This window comes from Otolemur garnettii, unplaced genomic scaffold, assembly GCF_000181295.1.
Source record: "Otolemur garnettii isolate 467f Iridium unplaced genomic scaffold, OtoGar3 scaffold00010, whole genome shotgun sequence".
Taxonomy (NCBI): Eukaryota; Metazoa; Chordata; class Mammalia; order Primates; family Galagidae; genus Otolemur; species Otolemur garnettii.
In genome coordinates, this window is record NW_003852405.1 from 2706570 (window position 1) to 2729606 (window position 23037).

The window sequence follows — 23037 nt, forward strand, 5'->3', positions numbered from 1 at the left end:
TTGCTGTGAGCTGTGATGCCACAGCACTCTACCCAGGGGGATAGCTTGAGGCTCTGTCTCAAAAAATAAATAAATAAATACATAAAACAGAACATAAAAATAAAAAGTCACCATTAAGAAATTATTTGGTGGTGACGTAAGTTAGAATACTAGTCAATCTGGGGGAAAAGGTGTGGTCTGAACTGGAAAAAAACACTGGTTGTTTGGAAATCTTCTGTATCTTGATATGGATAGTAGTTTCCCAGATGAAAAATTCATCCAGGGGTACGCTTGACATCAGTGCACTCTACACTACCATTACATGTAATTAAGTCTTAGAGTCACTTCCCTTCAAAATAGGAACAAGAAGATAGCTTTCCTTCAGCACTGTTTAATAGAACACTATTTGGGAAAGAGGGAGAGAAATCATTTTTAATGCTTCCCATTACCCCTGAACAATGTTTAAACTATTTAACACAGCATTCAGAATACTTCATAACCTGTTTCCAACCTATCTTTTGGTCTACATCCCTCATCCTTTGCAATAAATACCCTGTATTCCGTTAAAAGGAATCGTTCCCTCTTTCACAAACAATCACATACTTTGTCACTTTCGGGGTTTGGCTCCATTTTCCTTCTGCCTGGCAAAATCCTATTACCTTTCAAGAAACATCTTAAATACCACTTCTTCTTTGGAGTCTTCCCTTACCCACTCCCAGAGAGGAAGTGAGGAAATAACTCCCCTTTTCTTTCTCCACCCATAACATTTTTTCATACGGGTAATATAGCACTTAGTCATTAATGTACTTCTCCTACTTAACTGTTGAGTTCTACGAGGTCAGAGGACAGAGCAGATACTCAATAAACAGAGTTAATGAATAAATGACTGTGTCAATAGCCAAAAGTTAAAAAAAAAAATTTGCTCAACAAAATAAACTTAAAACAGGAATACTATGGAAAAAGACAAAAAACAAAGATAATTAAAACAAAAATATATGATTCTATGTATACTTGTATTTACACATATAAAATCCTTGTAGAAGGATTTATAAGAAACCTAAAAGTGATTGTCTCTGGAGAGGGAGGCTAGGGGTCTGGGTTAGGAGGAAGATTTATTTTATATTATTTTCTAGTGTCAAAATTTTTGCCACCTCAAGGTATTTAAGAAATAATTTTAAATGATAATTACAAAGATTTTGAAGGAACATGGAAAATGGTGAGTCAATATTAGTTGTTTTCTTTAAAAAAAAAAAAAAAAAAGGAAGTCACTGAATGACAAATGAAAAATACATCGCAATCTATAAAGACCAGAAGGAAAATGAGAAAAAGGGGAAAAGTTTACCCTCTTATATAAAGAATTGGCTCAAATAAATACATTCTGATTACTTTTATTGAAAGTAAGTTGCAACCTACCTATATTAATTTTCTCTAAAATTTCCTCTAAATGAATATTCAATACATATAAATTACAGACATTAGACTACTGCTTATGGAGAAGAGAGAAAATAGACTGAATTGAATAATGTCATAAAGAAGCAAGAGAGGACTGTGCCCGTAGTTCAGTGGGTAGGGGGCTGGCCACATACACCAAGGCTGGCAGGTTCGAACCGGGCCTGGGCCAGCTAAACAACAATGACAATTGCAACAACAACAACAAAAATAGCCAGGCACTAAGGCAGGCATCTGTAGTCCCAGCTACTCGAGTGGCTCAGGCAGGAGAATCACTTAAGCCCAAGAGTTTGAGGTTGCTGTGAGCTGTGATACCATTGCACTTTACAGAGGGCAACACAGTAAGTCTCTGTCTCAAAAAAAGAAAGAAAGAAAGAAATGCCATCAGTGATTTGAATTTGCTTTGTAGTTGAATTAGTTGTTTTGTCTTTATTTTTTTTGAGACAGAGCCTCAAGCTGTTGCCCAGGGTAGAGTGCCATCGTGTCACAGCTCACAGCAACCTCAAACTCTTGGGCTTAAGCAATTCTCTTGCCTCAGCCTCCCAAGTAGCTGGGACTAGTGCCTGCCACAACCCCCAGCTATTTCTTTTGTTGCAGTTGTCATCATTTTTTTTTTTAAGCTGGCCCGGACTGGGCTCAAACCCTTGGTGTATATGGCCGGTGCCTTGCCAAGTGAGCTACAGGTGCTGCCTTGTCTTTATTTTTGAAATAAACTTCATCAAATTTTATTCAAAAGCTTTCATCAGTGATATTTTTGCTACCACTTCCTTGTTGCAAAAAGTGACACATGAGCAATAGAAACCTTCCCTAGTTTTAAATACAGGAATTAGTTTTGTAAATAAACGTAGCCTTTCGTTCTTTTAAGTTCTGGATTTTTTTAGGCGAGGTTTCGAGATAGTCCCTAAAGCTAGTCCCTTCTGCTATTTTAGGTCTCAGCTCAAATATCACATACTCAGAGAAAGCTTTCCTGACCCACCTGTCTCGAGAAGTCTCTCTCCTTCTGTATCACACACTGAAACAATCATCTTTATTCTTTGTTTACTTGTTTATTTTTATTACTCCCCACTTGAAAGCAAGCTTGAAGAGGGCTGGAAACTTGTCTGCTTTCTACTGCTGTACTTTTATAGGAATTCAGTAATATTTACTGAATAAAGGAATTTAGGTAGCAAGAAACAGAGAAAAATTATAAACTGAGTTTTTCATTGATTTTAAAAAATCATTGGTATCCATCAAATTCAAACAGGGCCTGTTAAGAATTTAAACTTTATAAGACAACAGCGCAAATACCTTCAAGAAGCTTATCAAAAGACTCATATAAGTAGTAGTGAGAAGTGCCGCTCGAGAAGGGTAAACTATGTGCTACAGAAACATAAGACAATGGGTTAAAATGAGAAGAGAAGCTATTACTATGGAGGTAGTAGTTTATTTCAGCTGAGACTTGAGGGCTGGCTAAAATTTGGACAGGTGAATAAGGGAAAGGGCAGCATTCTAAACAGAGGAATCAGCATCAAGTAAGATACTGAGGTCAAAAATTCCAAAAAGTATAAACCATTCCATAGACTACATGGAATGTCAAAAGTATAGGTAGTACAGATCAAAGTATTTAATAATAAAAAGGTATAGTGGGCCAGGTTAAGTGTTTGAAATGAATTTTAGGTAACTGAGGGTCTCTGCAGGTCTTCAAGCAAGAGAACAGCATGATCACAGCACAATACTGTAACAGAAAAATTATTCTGGCGGCTATTTTCTGGGTGGAGTAGATGCGAAAGGACAAACAAGAGCTTGGAGGTTCGGTTAGGAGGAGGCCACTGCAACAGAGTGGGCATAAGGCCCTGAATTAAGCTTTAAACCTTATGGAATGCCATGGCCTGGTCATATATTAACTCTATGGTCAAAAAGCTCTAGCTATAAATCCTAGGACTATATTTAATAGCTGTATCAGATATTTTAGAAAAGCTTTATTGAGATATAATTTGCATGCCACACAACCGACCCACTTAAAGCGTATGATTCAACAGCTTTCAGTACACATTATTCAGAGTTACGCATTCATCACATCACTACATCCATTTTTGAAAATTTTCATTATTCCAGAAAGAAAGCATGTTCCCCTAACCATCATTGTCCAATTGCCCCATCCCCCCACACATACGCAACCACTGATCTACTTTCTGTCTCAACAGATTTGCCTGTCCTGGACATTCCACATAAACAAAGTCATACAATATGTGATCCTTTGTGACTGACTGGCTTCTTTTATTTGGCATAATGTTTTCAAGATTCATCCGCAACACTACTTTTTATTATTTTTATTCATCCATTCCCCAGTGCATGGACATTTGAGATGCTTCTAATTGTTGGCTATTATGAATAATATTGTTGTGCTTTTATAGCTGTATCAATTTTGTCACTGTGAAACAGAATATTAATTCTCATGAAGTTTAATAAATGTAATGAATTGTGCCTGGCATAGGGTAAACCTTCAAGAAATAGTACTTCTCTCTACTTACCACACTTAGTTATGTTATTTAGCTTTGTTATTTATCTTATGTTATTTAGCTTTCTATCCTCACCTAACTATACTATCTTAAATTTAGCAAAACCTTTTTCCCTGTCAAATGCATAATTCTCCTACCTCTTAGGAAATTCTTCAACACTTCTTTCAGAAGTTTCATCTTTTGCTAAGAAAACTCAAAGGCTCCCTCTTCTCTCTTTTTTTTTTTTTTTGAGACAGAGCCTCAAGCTGTCCCCCTGGGTAGAGTGCTGTGGCTCTCTACCTGGGCTCAAGCGAGTCTCTTGCCTCAGCCTCCCAAGTAGCTGGGACCACAGGCGCCCACCACAACGCCCGGCTATTTTTTGGTTGCAGCCGTCATTGTTGTTTGGCAGGCCCCAGCTGGATTCGAACCCACCACCTAGGGTGTACATGGCTGGCGCCTTAGCCACTTGAGCCACAGGCGCCGAGCCGCTCCCTCTTCTCAATATATGCTTTACTCAGCAAATGTAATAATCTTCTCTTTTGGACATGTTTTTATTTACATGAAGATGCAGAGAACTACTTTATTTATTCATTTATTTTTGGAGACAGAGTATATGTCACCCTCAGTACAGTGTGTTGTGGCGTCACAGCTCACAGCAATCTCAAACTCTTGGGCTTAAGCAGTTCTTTTGCCTCAGCCTTCCAAGTAGCTGGGACTACAGGCGCCTGCCACAACGCCCGGCTATTTTTTTTTTAATTGTAGTTGTCATTGTTGTTTGGCAGGCCAGCCTGGGTGTACGTGGCCAGTGCCCTAGCCACTGAGTGACAGGTGCTGAACCAGAGAACTACTTTAGGCTTTTTCTCTTTAAAGACAAGGGATGCCCATCTGCCAACAGTGAACCTATATTGCTCTATAAACCTGTACTTTGCTCTTATTCTATAAACCAATCTTTATCAATAAACTTTGTTTTACACTTAAAAAAACCCACGAAACTGTAACACTTAGACTTTCTTCCTTCTGTTTAGTCTCTGTCTTCACCTTACACTCCATCTAGATAGCCGGTGCCACCTCAAGTTAACAGCACAAGATGGAAATTTTATCTCTACAGTCTCCCTCTTGCCTAGTTTCCATGCTATCAAGACTGACATTACTGCGAGGCGCCTGTAGCTCAGTGGGTAGGGTGCCAGCCACATACACTGAGGCTGGCGGGTTCAAACCTGGCCCAGGCCAGCTAAAAGAACAATGACAACTGCACAACAACAACAAAAAAATATTAGCTGGGCATTGTGGTGGTCACCTGTAGTTCCAGCTACTTGGGAGGATGAGGCAAGAGAACCTCTTAGGTCCAAGAGTTTGAGGTTGCTGTGAGCTGTGATGTATGACGCCACCACACTCTACCCTGGGAGACAGCTTGAGACTCTGTCTCAAAGAAAAAAAAAAGACTGATATTACTACCATTATCTTTTTTCTGACAAAAACTGATGGTAAGCACCATGTATATCATACAAATAATTTATACAACACAATTTATTACCTATTTTCACACAAATGTATTTAAAGGCTGCCTGCAATGGTTCACGCCTGTAATCCCAGGACTCTGGGAGGCCGAGGTGGATGGATTACCTGAGCTACCAAGTTGGACACCAGCCTGAGCCAGAACAAGACCCATCTCTAAAAATAGAAACAGCTAGGGGTTGTGGTGGGCACCTGTAATCCCAGCTAATCAGAAGGCTGAGGAAAGAGAATTGCTTGAGCCCAGGAGTCTGAGGTTACTGTGAGCTTCGACAACATGACACTCTACCCCTGGCAACAAAGTAAGACTCTGTCTCAAAATAAATAAATAAAATAAACAAATGTATTTAAATATCTTTGTTGATTTTAAAGGATCACCAAATTTTTTTTTTTTTTTTGAGTTTCAGCCTGGGTGAGTGCCCATGGCATCACATCTCACAGCAACGTTGAAGGCTCAAGAGATGCTCTTGCCTCAGCCTCCCCAGTTGCCCGCCACACCCCCTACTAGTTTTTCTATTTTGGGTAGAGACAGTGTCTAGCTCCTGCTGAGGCTGGGCTCAACTCCTCAACCCAACTGAGCCTCAGCTTTGGAGAGTGCTAGGATTACAGGTGTGAGCCACCTATCCCAGCCAGCATCACCAAATCTTAAAGGTCAACCATGTAAATCTTCAAAACTAAAAATGCTAACCTTAACATTGACCTACTTTAGTCTTTTATATTTTTTAAAAATTTACAACCCTGTGTTATTCACGGATAACCCATTTTTAACAAGACAATTTTCCTCTTTATTTTTTCATCTATTTGTACAGTTCCTAGTATATGGTAAGCACTATCCCAGTTACTGATCTGGAGTTTTAATTTTAGACTAACAATTCTGTAATAACCAGAATTCTGCTGACTAAATCACTTGTTCTTTACTCAACAAGTTAGAGTGAGAAATACTAATTAGATGTTATTCCCTTTCCACTACTAGACCATAATTACCTTGAACCCAGCGATGCAAAACAATGAGGGTTCTTCCTGTTGTGTGGTTTTCTTCTTTCTCTAACTTGCCAGACATAGGTTTGGAGTGATTTTTAGTAAAGTCATAGAGGATACACGACAGAACATTGGTAACCAATAAGTAGTATGGTCCTAAGAGCAGAGAGAAAGGTCTAGAGAGAGTAAAGGAAAAGGTGAAGGCACAGCCTTGCCCTGGCTATGTAGGGAGCTGTCACCGGCTAGACATCAAATCATTCCCATGGTCCCTTTTCAATAACTTTGTAGAAAGCAAGTTACTCAGGAATAATAGAAGAAGCTGTTTAACAGTGAGGTTTTTTTTTTTTAAAGTACGGTTATAAAATCCTCCTTGATACTAACAGGAAAAAGCAATAATGTTTGGAAACTAAAGTGTGGAGAGGAGATGGGGGGAGCGGGATAGAAAAACAGCGCCGGATTGTGTCGGGTGGAGAGACATCCCCGACTGGTGGGGCCCGCGCGCGAGCGGAGAGAGGGGAGTGCGACCGAGGATACAAGCAGGGGCCGCGGACAAGGGGCAGCCGGGCCCGGGCCCTCACCCAGGGTGGAGCTTTGGGGCCAGAGCCTGGCCGAGGCAAGGGGACGCCAGGGAAAAGGCCGCGCGCGTCCTGTCGCACCCAGCCAGTCCCTGGTACTACCAAGAAACAGGGCAGGGAAGGAAAGCAGGAAGAAGTCCTAACAGAGACGCAAGTCCCCAAAGCAACAAGTGTCCGCGGCGACTCCCCAAGACACTGCCGGGCTGGGGCAGGAAAAAAGGACCCGGGGCGGCCGCCTCCTGCCCTTCGCTCTCTCAGCTCCTACCCCTCCGCACTCACTCTGCCACACGACGTTCTTCAGCCCCCGCTCGGTCACAGGCGGCGCCATCTTCCCACCACTGCGGGGCCGCCGCGGCCGCCACTGCCTCCCACGCCCAGGCTGCTGCGGCCCGGCCCGCGGCGCTCGCGTGGCCCCGCCCCCTCCCACGGGTCTCGCTCTCCGGCAACGTCACGCGCGTCAGCAAGGGGATTTCCGCCCCCCCCCCGACGGCGGCTGCGCAATGCGCGTGGCATCGCCGCGGGCCGTTGGGCGCCCCCTCGCGGGAGGTTGCGGTTACCCACGGTTCATCGTCCTGTGATGCGACAAAGACAGACGTGCCCAAAGGATTATGAGCAAACACCGTCTCTCAGGGATCCTCAAACTACGGCCCGCGGACCACATGCGGCCCGCCTAGGACATTTATCTTGCCCGCGGGTGTTGTTGCCGCCGCTGCCTGTCCTGCTTAGCAGCCGACTCGTCCTGGGCCCACAGTCCGGCCCTCCAGCGGTCTGAGGGACAGTGAGCTGGCACCCTGTTTAGAAAGTTTGCGGACCCCTGGATCAAAATCTGAACTCACGCATACATGAAGGTGGGGGGGGAATCTTCACTTTACAGAAGAATTCTTCATTTTGCGAAGGATTCATAATAGACTTCTTTCAGTAGCTAGCTCAACTACCGAATGAAAAATTTACTTCCCCTGGAAAGTTTAGTTTATTCATTTTTCAAGGACAGAATAGCTGTGTAGAAGTATGGGGTGCCCTCCAGTGTGCCCGGAACTGTGCTAGACTTTAAGGAAACTCAAAGAAATGAGAGACCCGCTTCTTCCCTTGAAGAATTTATAGTCGAATTCAAGACCACAATTCCTGGCATGCCGTTTGTAGGTAGTTAAAAGTTGGCTGAAAAGTGAATACTTTAATGATACTATATATATGTGAACCAGTAAAATAGTACTCGTGTATTGAACAAATTTGTGCAGCAAGGTAGGGAGAGGCTGTCAATGCTTTAGAATCCAAAATTGTTGAAAGCTGATTCACGGAGCAGAGTATTTGAGCTCAGAGTTAACAAGTTTAGGCAGGACCAGCCTGGTGGCTCACGCCTGTAATCCTACACTTTGGGATGCCAGACCCGGTGGATTGCCTGAGTTCAAGAGTTCAAGATCAGCCTGAGTAAGAGCTACATTGGTTTCTAAAACTAGCGTATAGTCCCACCTACTGGGGAGGGTAAGGCAAGAGGATAGCTTGAGCCCAAGATTTAAGGTTGCTGTGGGCTATAATGCCATGGCACCCTGCCCAGGATGACAAAGTGAGACTGTCTCAAAAAAAAAAAGTTAATGGGGTGGTGCCTATAGCTCAGTAAGTATGGCACTGGCCACATACACCCCAGCCTACACTCTGGCCAGCTAAACAACGACAACTGCAAGAAAAAAGTAGCCAGGGGTTGTGGCGGATGCCTGTAGTCCCAGCTATTTGGGAGACTGAGGCAAGAGAATCGCTTAAGCCCAAGAGTTTGAGGTTGCTGTGAGCTGTGACGCCAGGGCCCTCTACCCAGGGCCACAGCTTGAGACTGTCTCAGGAAAAAAAAAAAAAGTTTAAGCAGAGATCTGTTTACTGAGATGGTTCTTTGAGGACTTGAAATCAGACTAATCACTCATGAATTATTGAGAGCCCTGACATATCCATCATGACACTGGCAGAAAATAGGCTTTCCTACCTAGAGGGATTTCCAAAGAATCCGTGGTTGGTCATAAAGATTTGTATTAGTCACACAGAAAGTGGAAATGGTTAATTACTACTACTAATGTCTAATATTTACCAAGGGCTTACTATACATGTATGCCAAATACTACTAAGTGCACATGCTCCTAAAGGCCAGATTCCAGAGTGGCACTGTAGAACAGTAGAGCAAGCATTGGCTTTTGCTCCGCAGATAGGTCTACATCCTGCAAATTCTGGTGCTCTCTCTCTTTTATTAGCATTGTGACCCTAAACAACTCAGTTTCGTTGCACTAGCATGCTGAATACAGTATATTGTCTCAAACTTCACAACCCAGCAAGATGACTATTGCCATTTTACAGAGGAGAAAACTGAGGCTTGGAGAGATGATGTAAATCATGTAACATCTCAAGATAAGATAAGATCTGGACCCATCTGGCGCCAAGACCATTGCCCATTCCATGGTGTAATATTGCCTGTCCTCCCACATTCCCTTACTTTTACATAACTTCCCTGAGCTGTTTCTCCAAGTCTCCTGTACTTTACTTTACAACAAATTTCAATCCATCAGTGATGTGGATTCCCCAAACATGATACAGAAAGAATGGAAGGTAAAATCTACCAAACACCTGCTAGAGATGAAAAGCTGCTTTGTATAGTCACAGAGCAGATACTCAAAATAACCAAAGGCTGAATGTGCAAGCACATGACTTAGGGCAGATCACTTACAATGCTATTCTCAGGTAGCCTCCACTAGCAATTGATGATTTAATGATGATCTAGGGCAATAATTTCCATAAAGATAACACAGATTAGCAGGTCTAATCAGTGCTGCTTACCTGACTCCCTGAAAATTTGTGTTTGAACTGGTTAGCTGTGTGAACATGGTAGAGCTACCTGTCCTGTCTGAGACTTTCCTCCTCATCTTTATAAAGGGATAACATTATTACCTACTTATAGGATTCTTTTTATTTATTTATTTTTTTGAGACAGAGTCTGACTATGTCACCCTTGGTAGAGTGTCATGGCATCACAGCTCACAGCAACCTCAGACTCTTGGGCTTAAGTGATTCTCTTGCCTCGGTCTCCCAAGTAGCTTGAACTACAGGCACCTGCCACAATGACTGGCTATTTTTTGTTGTTGTTGTTGCAGTTGTCATTGTTGCATTAGCTGGCCCCAGCCAGGTTCAGACCCGCCAGCCTTGGTGTATGTGGCTGGCGCCATAACCACTATGCTATGGGTGATGAGCCTACTTATAGGATTCTTATGAGTATCAAATAAATATTTGGGAAGCACTTAGAAGCATGTAGTATGTGCTATATATGTGTTAAATAAACTGGTTTCATCTTTACCCAATGTAGCTCATATCATCTTCTATGAAATTCTGACCAAAGAGCTTAGCCTTAGATACCTGAGCTCAACCAATTCCCTGGCCTCCATTTCCCAGAGTGCTAGGATTATAGATGTGAGCCACCACAACCAGACAACCTGGGAATTGTTATAAGTAATGAGTTCCCCAAGTGGGGCCAATGCTCCTAGCTTAACTCCTGTTCACTTACTGGTGTGTAGGAACAAAGTGAATTGAACTCAGCCTTGTTCTGTGTGTGCTCTCTGATGCTTTAAACTTCATTCTTAAAGATGAGCCTTTGGCTCATTTCCTTTTCAAGAGCAGGTGCTGTGGGGAAGCTCTCTTACCAGTTTAACAAAGAAAGCACATCACCTCTAATGTTATAGGACATTGAGGAGACACAGAAAGGGAAGTTTTCCCTCTCTTCCAAGCTTAGGTCAAGCCTAACTCCATGCTCCCGTTCCTTGTGGGCAGAGTTTTAAGGTTGTTCCCAACTACAGACACTCTTGGTGCCACAGCCATACATACATTTGGGAAGTAAGTGCTGTAGTTGTGTGCATATGTGTTATCACACAAGTCCCACTTGCCCTATTTTTCTAAATTAGATTACTGGCATTAGGACAGATGTTTTTCTAGATACAACAGATTTATGTTATAGATCATTTCCTCTTCAAAGATCAAAAAAGCAGTTACATTGTGAGTGGGAGGCACAGCTGATACAATGGACAGTCCTGCCCTGAAAAGATACATATATGTCAGTCTGCCACAGCTAGAGGCTCTGCCAGATGCTGTCCTCCATCTGATGCCTTTGCTCACTCAGAAGCCTAACTGCAGTCCTGGATGCTCTTGGACTGTCATAACTGGATGCTCTTGAGAATGTCACATCCCTTGATGCTTTGGCTTAGCAAACCCAGCAAGCAGCTGGGTTTCCCTTCACTGCAGTGAGCACGTTTGTTACTGCAGGTCGCCCTGGAAGCTGCTGCTTTCCACCCTATGCTGGCGTCCTGGCAGCAGACTGTCTTAAGATGAGGCTCGTCTCTGTGTGGGTGGCTTGACTTTTCTGGACGGGACTATCTCCAGCCCCTGAATGACTAGGGGGCGGCATGGCAAGTGCTGGTGTTGTTGAAACACTTGTGTTTGTGATGTGCCTGGATGTGACATCTCAGAAAAACTTCTGCTAAGCAGACTTTCAGGTTTTCAGGATTCTCACCGTGTGCTGGCTTAGTCTGGCAGCCTTTCAGAGAACTTTCTGGATCCATTTCACTAGAGTCCTCGCCACAGCAGATCTTGAACTCTTGTGCGGGTGAAGACACACCTGACCTTGCTCACAGGAAGCAGAGTCAGGAGTTGTTCTTCTACAGGTAAAAGGAGCTTTTCCCATCCTAGAGAAATTTTGTATTCTAATAGAGCTTTCCCATCTCTAATCACTAACAATTGAGACAACTCTGCAAAAGAAATGAAAGAATTTTTAAAACAAAGACCAAAAAAATGCCATAGAATCACACAAAATCAATTTACGTTACTCACTTCGTCAGGTGTCCGTTTTTTATCCGGGGCTCACTGTGTCATTCTGGATTTCTCTTCCCTCTGTAAATCACTGAAAAGGATAAGGAAGGTAAGACGCAGAAAGACACATTAGATATGCAAACATTTTCTCAAATGAAAAACTACAAATGTCTAAGATTTTATTCGTATTTTGATTTGAAATGCTATTTTGCAGCTCTTCAAAGTAAGTAAGTAGGATACTAAGACAATCTGAACTGTTCAAACTGAGCAGCAGGTTCTAACTAACCAGCGTGATCTCTCTCCTGCTTCACGAAACAAATCCTCTTTGAGCTCAGACTGCTGACTCAGGACCAGGAACTTTCCTTTCCACCGCCATGGCAACTTGCTGTATTCCTCAGGGAACGCCAAAATTTTACTGATTCAGAGAGTTGTGTAGGGAGAACATAAATGTGTTACTGCTAAGTATGTTAAGGAGCAGAAACTTCATGGGTGGCGCCCGTAGCTCAGTGGGTAGGGCACCGCCACATACACCGAGACTGGTGGGTTCGAACCCGGCCCACGCCAGCTAAAACAACAATGTCAACTGAGGCTCAGCGCCTGTGGCTCAAGTGGTTAAGGTGCCAGCCACATACACCTAAGGTGGCGAGTTTAAATCCAGCCCGGGCCCGCCAAACGATGACGGCTACAACCAAAAAAATTGCTGGGCATTGTGGCCGGTGCTTGTAATCCCAGCTACTTGGGAGGCTAGGGCAAGAGAATTGCTTAAGCCCAAGAGTTTCTGTGAGCTGTGACACCCACATCACTTTACCCAGGGCGACAACTTGAGACTGTCTCTAAAATAAAATAAAAAGGAGAGGAAACTTCCTCAACGTTCCCCAGAATGTGCAAAGGACGCATGCTGGATCCTGAAGATGAAAGATCTACCCATGGAGAGATGTCGAACATAACCCCCTTCTGTCACTTCAAACAGACTGTCTTCCTTTCCATCCCAACCTGCATGAATGTTCCACCATCAAAGTAGCTGTCTTGAACTAAAGATGTGGTTTTCAGACTTTAGCATGCATCAGACTCACTCAGAGGGGCTCGTTAAAACAAAGATGGCTGGGTCTCAGCCTCAGAATTTCCGATTCAGTAGGTCTGTGGTAGAGCCCCAGAAATTGCATTTGTAAAAGGTTTCCAAATGATGCTGATGCTGTGGCCTCAGGATGACACTTTGAGAATCCATGAGTTATGGCAGTATGAGGACTGAGGTTTAGATGTATATATCTTTGTTGAAGTAGCATATTAAAATGTTAATAATGTAATGGAAAATGATATGAGCTTAAACTTATCATGAATTAATAATAGCTACCATTTATTAAGTACTAACTATGGGCCTGTCATTGTGTCCAATAATGTCTATCTCATTCAACCATTATTATCTCTTATGAAGTGATTATTATTTATTTCAATTTCCAGATGAGGAAACCTAGGCTTACCAGAGAATTGATGCAACCGGATGAAGGACAAGTGATAATGGTAGGATTTGAATCCAGATCTGACTCTTAAAAGTCCACTGATACTGTTGAAAAGCTTTAATCCAAGAGTCGAAGAAAAACCAAAGTCTTAGACTAATCGGATTCCTGAGGCCCCCCTTAGCATATTCAGAGGCTCCCATGTTAGCCAGGGACATGATTTGACTTGCCCTTGTATACAGGGAAGAGAAATGCTGAACTTGAAGATAGCAATTTAGAATTTCCCCCTAGATACAATGATTTCCAGATGACTGTAGGGACCTGGCTTACTCTTGTGTTTTGAGGGTCTTGCTTGATCATCTATAAGAGAGTGGTAGATTTCAGGCTGAAGACTGAGCCTTGCTAATGAAGAGAAGAGCCAGGCTACTCAAAGGGACAGAGGGGAGGCTAGTGACTTAAGGCAGTGCTCCCTGAACTTCATGTGTATCAGCATCACCTAGGAACCTGATAGACACACGGAGGCATTTCACTGGGATAGGGCCTGGGTCTCTGCATTCCCTAGCTGTTCAGGAGATTCTGACACATAGCAAAGTTAGAGAACCAGTACTCAAGCAGTGCTTCCCAAACTTAAACACACATATGAATCAGCCAGGGATTTAGTAGGTCAGGGTGGGGCCTGAGATTACACATTTCCAGTAAGCTCTCCGGTGATGGTGAGTCTACAAGTAAAGGTTTTCAAGCCTTTTTTTTTTTTTTAAGCATTGCAACTCTGTCTTTAACAAAATCTTACGGAAGGTTGATACTGATTAAAATGCTGATTAAAAACCCCCATAATACTAGAAATAGGTTCTAAGAATACAGACCTGGTCCCATGTACCTTTCACTGAAGACCAGGACTTATAGTCACCAGTACTTTGGGAGATTCTTTGAAGTAATTTTTTTTATAATTATAAGTTTGCTCCCAATCTGTTGTAAATAAGCCAGATCTGTTTACCTATAGTCATGAGAAACAAAGGGTTTCTTGAAAAATTACTAGGGATTGTACTTATTTCTGATCTGCAGGTGGGGCAGGAATTAGAAAGCACATGTCCTGATGTGCTCAGAGAAGCAATGGACCCAGAGAGGAAGGAGCTCAGGCTGGGAACAGGCAGTGGAGAGAGACTGCTGAACCGGTCAGTCCCAACCAGTGGAAGGAGTTGGGGGAGGGAAAGTCGGTCCCTCCTGGGAGACCATCTGGTAAGGTTTACTAGCATGAATCCTTAATTTCCACTCACACCCTCTGAAGTCAGCCCTGTCTGAGTGGGGGAAGAAGGGGAAGTTTGGGATATCAGACTATGAACTTGAGAAATATCCTGGGGTTCTTCCTAAGGCCCCAAAGCAAGCTGTCCCCTAGAAGACAGGATTCCTCTGGAAGAAGCACATGCTATGTACTGGGTCAGCATTCACGGTTCTGTATGCTCATCTCCACTGCCCTGCCCAAGAGTCGTCTCCCTGAAGGCAACCAAAATAGCCTAGATAAGATCAGCCCAGAGCAAGTGGAGGAGCCAATGAAGGTTATCCTTTTTTTTTTTTGAGACAGAGTCTCACTCAGTAGAGCACTGTGGCGTCACAGCTCACAGCAACCTCCAACTCCTGGGCTTAGGCAATTCTCATACCTCAGCCTCCCAAATAGCTGGGATTACAGGTGCCCACCACAATGCCCAGCTATTTTTTTGTTGCAGTGTGGCCGGGGCTGGGTTTGAACCTACCACCCTCAGTATATGGGGCGGGCACCCTACTCATCGAGCCACAGGTGTTGCCCAAGGTTATCTTTATTCCAATGACTCTTCCAGTACCTCTTCCTTCCCTCTGGGCATGCCCTCCCAGGCAAACCAGAAGCAAACATTGTAGGTCTCTTCAGGCAATTAATAACTTCTCTCCAATACCTGCTTACCACAAGCGTGATCATACTGCAGTCTCAGGATCTCCTGGACCTTGTTAGAAATAGTCCTAGACCCACCTCCTACAACAGAAGCCGGCTTTAACAAGGCCCTGGGTGATTTATATGCACAGGAAAGTCTGCTCCAAGGGGGCAGTTCTTAGCCTTGGCTATAGTGTAGAATCTCCTGAGGAACTTCTAAAAATCTGGATGCCCAGTCTTCAACCCAGACTAATTAAATCAGACTTGCTGGGGACAGAACCCAGAATTAATTTTAACCTCTCCAGGTGTTTCCAATGTACAGCCGGGCAGGGAGTTACTTTCTGAAGTGTGAGAGATGAAACACTGCCCCTTTGAAAAACATTTACGTTTTCCTGCTGGACCCTGAGAAGACTGAAAAGGCTTCACAATTCAAAGAAATTCATCTCAACTGTTGGAATCTCAGAGGAGGAACTATATTATGGGAGAAAAGTTATGAGATGGGCGAGCAGGAGCCCCTTTCATCAAAGAAAGCAAGCCTTTGCCTCTTTGATTGATCCTGACTTCATTAACTAACCCCACGATGCAGCCTCAAAATTTCTGTTTTATCCAGAGAAAAATGACTTACCCATCCCAAGTGTACTTCCAGAGCAAGTTACTGTAATAAAAATATAAGCATTTAAAATACATTTATTGACATATTTAGATAGTGAAGGTATAACTTAAGAAAAAGTAAAAGGAAAATGAACAAAAAATTAATAAGAACAAACTTGGGTGATGTAGGGTCAGAGAGAGTTATGTGGGCTTTCTCCCCCATGGGAAGGCACCGGGGGTTCCTAGATAGCCATAACTGTGTACAGTGATGTTACGTTTATGTAACTGCTGCTTGCCCCCTTGCCTCTATGCTCCCCCTGGGTATAAAGGTACAGGACCTATCCCTTGTGTGGGTTGCAGATGCCAGAACAAAGATTGTGGACAATCTATGTAACTTAAATCCTCAGCCTCCAGGAGCTGCGTAAGGGCAGATTGCAGGTGACAGAATGTGAACTTTCTGTGTAACTCAGTTGCCCGGCCTCCAGGAGCTGGATAAGCCCTTCCATGTAACTTAGCTCACCAGCCACCGTGAGCTGGATAAAGCATATTGCACCTGCCCTCCATACCTGAGTTTCTCTCTGGTCTTTCTGAATTAGGACACTGGCATTAGAGGTGGTAAGAGGAGGTACCTGCTGGTAGTGTGAGCTTAGGCAAGTTGCTTCATCATGCCTCAGTTTATCTGTGGCGTCACAGCTCACAGCAACCTCCAACTCCTGGGCTTAGGCAATTCTCATACCTCAGCCTCCCAAATAGCTGGGACTACAGGTGCCCACCACAAAGTGGTAAGAATAAGAAAGCCAACCTCATTGGTTTTTCATAAGGATTAATTGGAGTTAATATATAAAGCCCTTAAGATAATGCCTGGTACATAGAATTTAATAAATATTAGTCATTAGTATCACTTATAATATTGTCCTGATTATCAGAGTGAGGCACTAATAATATTGCAAAAAACAAACAAAGAAAACCAAAAGACTTCTCCCAAATGTATGGCTTTTACCACGGAGGATTTCCTAACTTGAGCCTAGACTCCCAATCCTTACTAAACTGAAATGGCTATGGACTTGAGATGGCACCCCACCTGAGGGCATCAGAGTGCTAATAAAAAAGGACTTGTGGCGACTAACAGGCTGTTAGAGGAATGACTCTCTAAGGGTTGAATCGTGGGCCAGGGGCAGGAGAAAGAACAAAAGACTTCCATCGTTTACTTACCTGTACAATCACAGGCACGTAAACTCACTGATTCACTCTTTTTAAAATTCAGAATATATTGGGCAACAGTTATGAGCTAAGTACTGAAAATCAGAGAGACTACTCCGTATTAGCAAGAAGAACACACATTTGATTCAGAGTAATGTGTTCAGTAAACGTAAGGGTGCTGTAGGTTCACCAAGGAGGGAGGGCAAGGGCTAACTCAGCTCATGATAATTGCAGAGGGCTTCCCAAATGAGGCAAAATTGAGATGGTGACTGCTCTCGGTGGAGATGGGGTGGAATTCCAGGCAAAGAGAAGCAAAAGCATGGCATTAGCTTGGGAACATGTCACATGGTAAGTGTGTGTGGCTGGAGCAAGCATGTGTGATTCCATGTAACTGCAAAATCAAATCCTCTGAGGAGGGGTGCTGGGGAATGAACCTAGAATTTCTCTGCCCAATACAGTTGCCATCAACTAGCTAATGAGCTATTGAGCACTCAACCTGTGGCTAGTCTGGACTAAGATGTGACATAAGTACAAAATGCACAGCAGATATCCAAGACTAAGTATGAAAAAATGCAAACTATGTTGGTAATAACTTTCATATTGATTAGATATTGACATGATAACATTTTGGATCTAATGGGTTAAGTAAAATCTATTATTATAGATGAGCTAGTTTATAGATAAAAAAATAAAATATATTATTAATTTCTTTTTTCTTGTTTCTTTTTACTTTTTTAATGTGGTTCCTAGAAAATTATATTTTTCATCCATGATTCACGTTAAATTTCTGTTAGACAGTACAGGCAGAGATTGATAGGGGACAGATCATGAGGGATCTTAAACGCCATACTTGGAGAATTGAATTTTGTCCTATGGGGTAATGGAAAACTTTTGGAGATATGGAAGCATAAAAGTTATACAACTGTATCAGTGTACTAGAATAATGAAGTTGGTAATAGAATAGAGACTGGAGTGAGGGCAAGGAGATAGGGCCCATGCAGTAGTCTAAGGGAGAGGTAGTGAGGGCCTGAAGCATAGCAGTAGCTGTGGGAATGAAGAGAAGCAGTTGGATTTAGGAATCATCATGAAGGTGAACAAGAGAGGAATTGGAGACTAGTTAGATGTGGAGGGTAAAGGAGAGGAGAGCTGACTCTAGGGTTTTCATCCTGAAACAGGATGATGGGAGGAAGATCAGAAATGACAGAGGCTCAGCGGTTCCTGTTGGCCCAAAGGACTTTGAATATGGTTTATAAGAGGATAGGAGAAGGGTTGTAGATAGAGATTTGGGAGCCTCGGAACCTCAGTTTCCTCATTTATAAAGCAAAGATAATAAAATCTGTCGAGCCCATCTCATAGCATATGCTCATATTTTGAGCATTCAGTAAGATATTAAAGGTGAAAACACTTGATGAATTATAAAGTATTATGCAGATACGATGAAGTATTGTTACTGAGCTGTAGATGGCTCCTCCTAACGGCTCACCCTATGAACCTGTTCCTATTCCTTCCCATAGGGCTATGCTTGGGCCAGCTTGTCCTGGGGACAAGATAATGAAAAAACAAGGAATCAGAGCATGACAACCAAGGACAATGAAAATGCTCCCTAGGAGGAACTGGCCTTGTTCTACCACCAAGAGCCGTCCTGAACCTCTTGTTACCTGTTTACAATTGGACCTTTTGGCTTCTGGTTATCAGTGAAGGTTAATGAGCCAATATTTTCTCCTCTTTCTGTGTTCATCTGCAAAGTTCTAGGACTTAATCCTCTCTTTCCTTTTCCTTTTCTTTTAGAAATAAAAAAAAAAAAGAATTATAAAACTATGTCCTGGGCAAGGTAGCAAAAGGTGCAGAAATACCGAGCAGGAGCACTGCTAATGTCTTCCTGACAGCTCTGGTGAGGTGGCAGTTGCTGACAGCCATGTTTTCTGATCACACACTGTCTGCCCACTCATATTTCCAAACCTAGCTTATGACTTATAAATTCACTTTTTCTGATCCTCCGGCTTTTCCTAAGTCATAATTCTCAACCTGTACAAATAAAAGTTCAGTTCTCTTAATTTACAGCATCCCAGGATGTCTATCATTATCTCTATTACTATGTTAAAAATCTATCGCTAAACCTCAAAGCAAAAAATCATTTTAAATTATGCCTTGCTATCTATGCAGCAAGCATCTGGTCCTTTTTAGGAAAAAGAGGAGAGAAACAGGGAAGAAAAGAGAGTCTCCAAATTAAATAATAATAGAGCATCACAATTCTGAAGAAGCTTTAGATTCCCCACAGCCAGAATATATATGCCCATGGCATATAGAAATTCTGCCCCTTCTTTGCCCTGCTTACATAGCAAATAAGTGGGATTGTTCTGAGTCTTAATTCACGGACCTGAGTTGGGGATTAGTTTTTGGTAAACTGTCCTAACTTGCTTTACCTGAATATATTTTTTTTGGACAGAAAGTAAGCTTCTGTCCTGTTTCAGCAACTGGTGAGACCACCACAGTATATACATCTCCACAGGGTATTTCGATGACATCACAGAAACTGAAGCCAGCACTCGGGGCACAGGTGAAAATGCCTTTGGAGCCGTATAGGTCAGTGCTGTAATTGGCAGAGCCCCTGGAGGCTTGCCAGTGGATCCGGATGCCATTAGGACCCAGCCTGTATAATTTCACCCCTAAAGGGCAGCAGACACCTGCAGGATAAAACACAAACACAAAACATTTCTTCCACTTTCACACAACCATGACCTTGATTACTGCAGGAAAAAAAATGTCCATAAACTAATCTAAATAACATGATTGATTACTGGTTAGATTTGTTCTTTTCATGGTGGGCTGCATGACGAGAAATCCATGTGTGAAGGTGGGGTGGGGTATGAATTTTTAGTGTAAAACAGTGGTGAGTCAAAGAGGTCCACATTTAGCAGGTACATATTGTACATGACTCAAACTGTGAGTCAACAGCATGGAACACATGTCAAGATCCCTCATAATGCCCTAGTTTCATTTGATTTTGTTATATTAAGTTTAAATACAATTAATTGCATTCAGCTTTAATTGAAAAACTATTTTTATTGAGCAGAATAACATGATGCCTTGGGAACAACCCCTCACTCAACAAGCTGGTGACCAAGTTTGTGAGTCCATACTTTATTCATACTAGCTGATTAGGTATTTCCCCCCCTTTCCTAAATAAGGGCACATTAGGTGCCAAGCAGGGCACCAAATAAAGAAAAATGCTTTTGTTTCATTTTACCATAAGGACATTTTCACTTGAATGCTTAGAGCAGCTCAATTCATAATTGAAGATGTATAAACAACCCATATGCCCATCGACCCATGAATGGATTAATAAACTGTGGTATATGAATACCATAGAATACTATTTATCCATAAAAAGAGATGGAGACACAGTCTGGGAGGCTGAGGTGGGTGGACGACTAGAGCTCATGGGTTCAAGACCAGCCTGAGCCAGAGCAAGAGACTCCATCTCTAAAAATAGCTGGGCACCTATAGTCCCAGCTACTCAGGAGGCAGAGACAACAGAATAGCTTGAGCCTAGGAGTTTGAGGTTGCTGTGAGCTATGACACCAGAGCACTCTACCAAGGTTGATAAAGTGAGACTCCATCTCAAAAAAGAGATGGAGATTTTGTATCTTTTGTATTTACCTAGAAAGATTTGAGAACATTCTCTTAAGTATCTCAAGAATGAAAAACCAAGCATCCCATGTACTCAATATTAAGTTGAATCTAATAGATTAACAACTTTGGGTCCACATGAGAAAAAAATGCAATTCAATTCAAGAAGGGAGGTTTGGTGAGTTCCCATCTAACAAGTACAATTTTCAGGCCTATGGCACATTTCCTGGTGAAGGATTCAACTACAACTCGAACTTAACCTTACAAATGCAAACAATGTAACCTACTCGAGTTTACTCTCATATTAACCCAAAGTTTTTTTTGTTTGTTTGTTTTGTTTTTCTTTTTTTGGCCAGGGCTGAGTTTGAACCCGCCACCTCCGGCATATGGGTCTGGCGCCTTACTCCTTTGAGCCACAGGCACCACCCTTAACCCAGAGTTTTAAAAGTTAATATAATCAGGCTCATTTGATTTATTCTTAAAAGAAGAAACAATGGGCCATATTCCCAGCAGAACTGGATATCAAGGAAAGAACTTAGTAAATCTAATGAAAGACAAAGACAAAGGCTGAAAGAAAGTATAAAGCAGCTGATTTGTGTTCAGCACGTTATGAATGCAAAATTCACATTGTGGTTTATTTTGATTCTCAAAACAACTTTGAAGGATGATTTAGGAAGATATTATCCCTATTTTTTCTTACCAATGAGATGACAGAACTAGAGAAGATAAAGCAACACAGCTTAGAAGAAGCCATGTCTAATTTAGACTCCCCATTAAGACTACTACTTCTGAGATGCCAAAATTATATTTCAACTCTCTCATCCTGTGCCACAGGCAGACATAACTGATCATTGCATCCTTTCTCCTTAAGCCTGGGAGGCTTCCTCAGGATTTTTTTTTTTCCAAAACAGTCCTCCAAGTAGCCCCTTCAATGAATTAGAATCATGCAAGAGAAATCTTATTTGCTAACCCCACATTGCTTTCCCTTCCCCTGTTATTCCCTAATGGTTTAGTTTTTGCGAAGAACGAGGTATGATACTGTCAGACAGCTGACTTTGCTCTCTTACCCTGCTGAAATAAGAAACCACTGAAGGAGAGGCTAGTGGCATAATAGTAATGAGAAGGAAAGAATTCAAACCAGATCTAATGCTTTCTGAAACTCTGCCGGGCTGACTTACTCTGTGTTACAAGTCGCCATGTCCCGCAAAGATACAGCATCCCTTCAGAAAAAGTATGCATGAATATTGTTACTGAGGGAGTTGATTCACCAGCTACCAACAGAAACCTCTGAAGCTTAGAAGTTCTAAGTCAAGGGGAAAACTATGAACATTTTAGGAAGTAGTCTGAATGTATAATGCAAGCGAGGTAGAGATGCAGCATCTTTTTAAACGAGAATGATGGGCTTATGCCTGGATTTATAATGAAGTCCTTACAGATACTTGAAACTTGAGAGATCACTTACTAGAAGAATAACTTTGGTGGGCGCAGTCCGCAGTCAACCCGGTGGCACTAATTGCTTTTAATGCCACTGTGTAATTGATGCCACATGTGATGCATCCCAGGAGGCAGTGATTTTGATGAGTGTGACACTTAGCTTGTCCGGTGTGTGACTCCAGAACTGTCAAATAGGTTTGGGTCACTGTCCCAATAGTCCAGCTCATGTTGATTACTGACTGGGTGATTTGAGTTACTGTCAGAGCAGCCGGACAGCATGGCACTTAAGTGGGATAAAAGCAAAGGAATTAGGGGATTTATTTCCACTGAATATTATTTGCACCAAAATTCCTACATTTCACTCAGTGTCCTACATTTCTCAAAATTTTAGTTGTTAATCAAAAATCTTTTTCTAGTTACACCCTCCAATACATCATGCAATGTCAACTGTAGACAGACCAAGAATGCCCTGTTCTAACTGGCTATTGGGTGTGTGAGACTTCCTGCATTTTTTTTCAGAATAAGAAAGAAATCCTCTGTTATCCCCCAACTTGAACAATTCCAGTTGCAAATTTGTTTTATTTTTGTTGATTTTTATATATATATATAATTAAATTATTGCTGTGTACATTAATGCATCATGGGGTACAATGTGCTGGTTTTATATACAATTTGAAATATTTTCATCAAACTGGTTAACATAGCCTTCATGGCATTTTCTTAGTTACTGTGTTAAGACATTTAGTCTACATTTGGCACGTTTCACATGTACCCTTGTAAGATGCACCATAGGTGTGGTCCCACCAATTACCCTCCCTCCACTCATCCTTTCCCCTCCCCTTTTTATTTTTTGAGACAGAGTCTGTCACTCTGTCACCCTGGGTAGAGTACCTTAGTGTCACAGCTCACAGCAACCTCAAACTCTTGGGCTCAAGCGATCCTCTTGCCTTAGCCTCCTGAATAGCTAAGACTACAGGCACCTGCCATAATACCTGTTTTTCTATTTTTAATAGAGACAGGGTGTTGCTCTT

The 23037-nt window shown here is 42.3% G+C and overlaps 2 protein-coding genes across 2 annotated transcripts in view; both read right to left on the reverse strand.

The window, feature by feature from the left end:
- Positions 1–7384, reverse strand: part of STXBP3 (syntaxin binding protein 3) — a 74447-nt gene extending 67063 nt beyond the window's left edge. Inside the window, exon 1 of the mRNA XM_003784086.3 lies at positions 7250–7384. Coding sequence (XP_003784134.1) covers positions 7250–7298 — 49 coding nt within the window. The 5' untranslated portion in view covers positions 7299–7384. The remainder of the gene's footprint in view (positions 1–7249) is intronic.
- Positions 7385–11609: 4225 nt separating this feature from the next.
- FNDC7 (fibronectin type III domain containing 7) overlaps positions 11610–23037 on the reverse strand; it is a 31571-nt gene continuing 20143 nt past the window's right edge. The window contains exons 9-13 of the mRNA XM_003784087.1: positions 22035–22289; positions 19366–19626; positions 15777–15806; positions 11819–11888; positions 11610–11736 (exon numbers count right to left, since the gene is read on the reverse strand). Of these exons, the coding sequence (XP_003784135.1) occupies positions 11857–11888; positions 15777–15806; positions 19366–19626; positions 22035–22289 (578 nt within the window). The 3' untranslated portion in view covers positions 11610–11736; positions 11819–11856. The remainder of the gene's footprint in view (positions 11737–11818; positions 11889–15776; positions 15807–19365; positions 19627–22034; positions 22290–23037) is intronic.